The 2,596-nt window shown below is 46.8% G+C and overlaps 1 protein-coding gene across 1 annotated transcript in view; it reads right to left on the bottom strand.

Annotated features, from left to right (window-relative positions):
* PPTG_24808 (hypothetical protein) overlaps positions 1 to 2,522 on the bottom strand; it is a gene marked incomplete at its 5' end in the record, with an annotated part of 4,999 nt that extends 2,477 nt beyond the window's left edge. The window contains one exon of the mRNA XM_008918607.1: positions 52 to 2,522. Within this exon, the coding sequence (XP_008916855.1) occupies positions 52 to 2,522 (2,471 nt within the window). The remainder of the gene's footprint in view (positions 1 to 51) is intronic.
* Positions 2,523 to 2,596: the final 74 nt, after the last annotated feature.

The following is a 2,596-nucleotide window of genomic DNA, read 5'->3' on the forward strand; positions in this document are numbered from 1 at the left end:
TCGAGTGCTGTATGGAATACGGTTAAGAAACTTGCGAGCGAGATCTCGTACATCTTCATGATCGTCGCGAGCGCAGCCATAGCGAAGTACATGATGGATCCACGCAGCGCTACTGGTGTATACACCTCACGAGCTTTAGTGATCTCGTCCTTGGTGAAGCTCGCTAACTCTAACTTGGCGCTAATTTCGGTAGCTTTATTCTTGGTCTCATCCAGTGTAGCAATGAGCTCCTCGTTATCCAGAATATTACCCGAACTACTGGACAACTCACGTAACAAAGTGTCCTCAAGCTCCACAATAAGCTGTGTACTTTCCGACATCTCAGTGACTAGATCTCTGTATTGTTCTTCCAAATCCGGACGCTCATGAGCCACGACGACATTGAGCAACTGGTTAGCGAGACCATCTTGTGTCACGCTGTAGTTCACGATCATAGTTTTACCCATAACTTCTGGCGAGTAGTGAGGGTTTGCAAGCTTCGACGTAAAATAAAGTCGGAAATTAGAGTCCCATTCCACATTTTTGTCTCCAAGTTTGATGAGTCTTTGTGATCCTTCCATGAACGTACTCTTCTCCAACACAGGATCTAAGATCGGGTCTAGCTCTTCATCCACACTTTCGAACAGGAACGGGTTGCCGAACTGGATAGCCAACTCCAAATGCTTCATAAAATCTGGATCACTCAACGTCTTGACAGTCAAACTGTTCTTCTCTTCTTTCTTCTTGATCCAGTTCACAGCCTGTTGTTGAGGATCGATACACAACGGGAAGCGACTGGCCTTTGTAGTCAAGATACCATTCTGCACCGAATGTTCATCAGCTGGCAAACCCTCGGAGACCCACTTTTGAATAGTAGCGTCATTTGTAAGCGAGCTCTCAAGCCGGAATGGTGAGGTTACCGGTAACTTGCGCGACTCGATGTCTTGGAAGAAATCGCGGTAGATGAGGTCTGACCGGTAGTCGAAGCTGAACGCACCGGCGTAACTCAAGAAACTTGCAGTGAGAAGACAATCGCCAATAAGACGCTCGCTTTGGAGGTTTAAAGAGTCCACATCTTTAGTCCAGCGAGTACGTTCAGAGCCAAGACCAGCCAGTAATTTACTGGCAGCTTGCAGTCGTTTCTGCATCTGATCAGCCTGTGCTTTAAGTCCTTGTAGCTCTGAATTGGCCTCTTGAAATTGAGTAGATAGACTGTCCAGCTCTGTCTTCAAACGAGCGAGTGTAGCCTTGAGATCTGCTAGTTCTTGTTCCTTAATAGTTTGTTCTTTCTCCATCGTCTTCACCTTCAGTCGAAGGGGTTCCACGTTCTTGGCTACATCGTGATACTTGACAATAGCCACAACCCACACAAGCAAACCAGCGCCTGCCTTTGAGATAGACTTCATGTTCTCGATATTCAGATCCGGATTTTTGAAGAAAGTCTTGATTTTCGTGATCATTTTCGAAGATATTTTGTCTTTTTCATACTCTTTCAACAACGTGATGAGGTTGGCATTACTCAGCATGACTTTGGCTCCTTTCCAGTCCAGATCTAGTTCTTGACCCGTTGGCTTCAGGATCAACACGCACATACACACTGACATCACAAGTGGAGGAGGCGATGCGAACGACTTTAACTCTGTCAAATCCGCCTTCGAAAGGTCTTGCAACGCCGCTGCAGCAGCTTCTACAGCTGGAAGAGCCTCCAGCAGCGCGGCATCTGCTTCTTCCTTTTCTTTAGCTATGAGTACCGACGCTTTCTCGCATTCAATCTGTGTAGCTGCAGCCACTTCCTGCTGCTTGGAAGCCACGGCCGACTTCTCTTCGATCGTCTTGATCAAGGCTTCACATGCCAATGTTTTCTCGTCCACAATCACTTTCTTCTCGGATAATTCGATCTGCATCACATCAACAGCCTGTGCAGCTTCGACCAGCTTTGTGAGACCTCCTTTCAATCGAGCGATACTGGCGGTAACCTTCATCTTGTTCTCCTTTAATTGCAGTCGGTAATTCGATATGAAATCAAGGTAATTCTTCGGTGTCACATAGTAATGTCGACGTAATTCTTCACCGAACTGATGAGCAACACGAACAACTCGTAAATGTGCGTGGACAAGGTGGTTTGTCACTTGTTCGCGAGATTCCTCAGGGATAGCTTCCTCAGCCAAGAAATACTGCGCCACATTCCTTAAAGCATCTTCAGGCCAGGCAAAGAACCAGTCGATAACGGTAGCTGACACAAGGCCAGGGAAATTACGACATCGGGTTCTTAACGTACTACCCGATGGAGACATCGCTAAGATCACGTGGAGGTTCTGACGACACAAATTCACGTAGAATCTCCAGCAATTCTCACTCGTTTCCACTAATCCGGCAGCCTTCACTTGATCGCGCACAGAACTGGCAAGAGCGTCACGCTCATCAGGCTCGAATAAAGCAGGTACAACACCAGTTGTCAGCATATTGTTGATGAATTCTAAGAATCCTTCCTCTACAGCATGAGCGTCAGTGAAGAGAAACACAACAGGCTTCTTCCCCAGCATACGATAGAGATCTTTCAAGTTCTCTCGGAACTCTGCTTCGCCGTATCCACGAGTCAAGAAGATCTCGAAGAGAT

The sequence above is a fragment of the Phytophthora parasitica genome (assembly GCF_000247585.1).
Source record: "Phytophthora parasitica INRA-310 unplaced genomic scaffold supercont2.242, whole genome shotgun sequence".
NCBI lineage: Eukaryota > Oomycota > Peronosporomycetes > Peronosporales > Peronosporaceae > Phytophthora > Phytophthora nicotianae.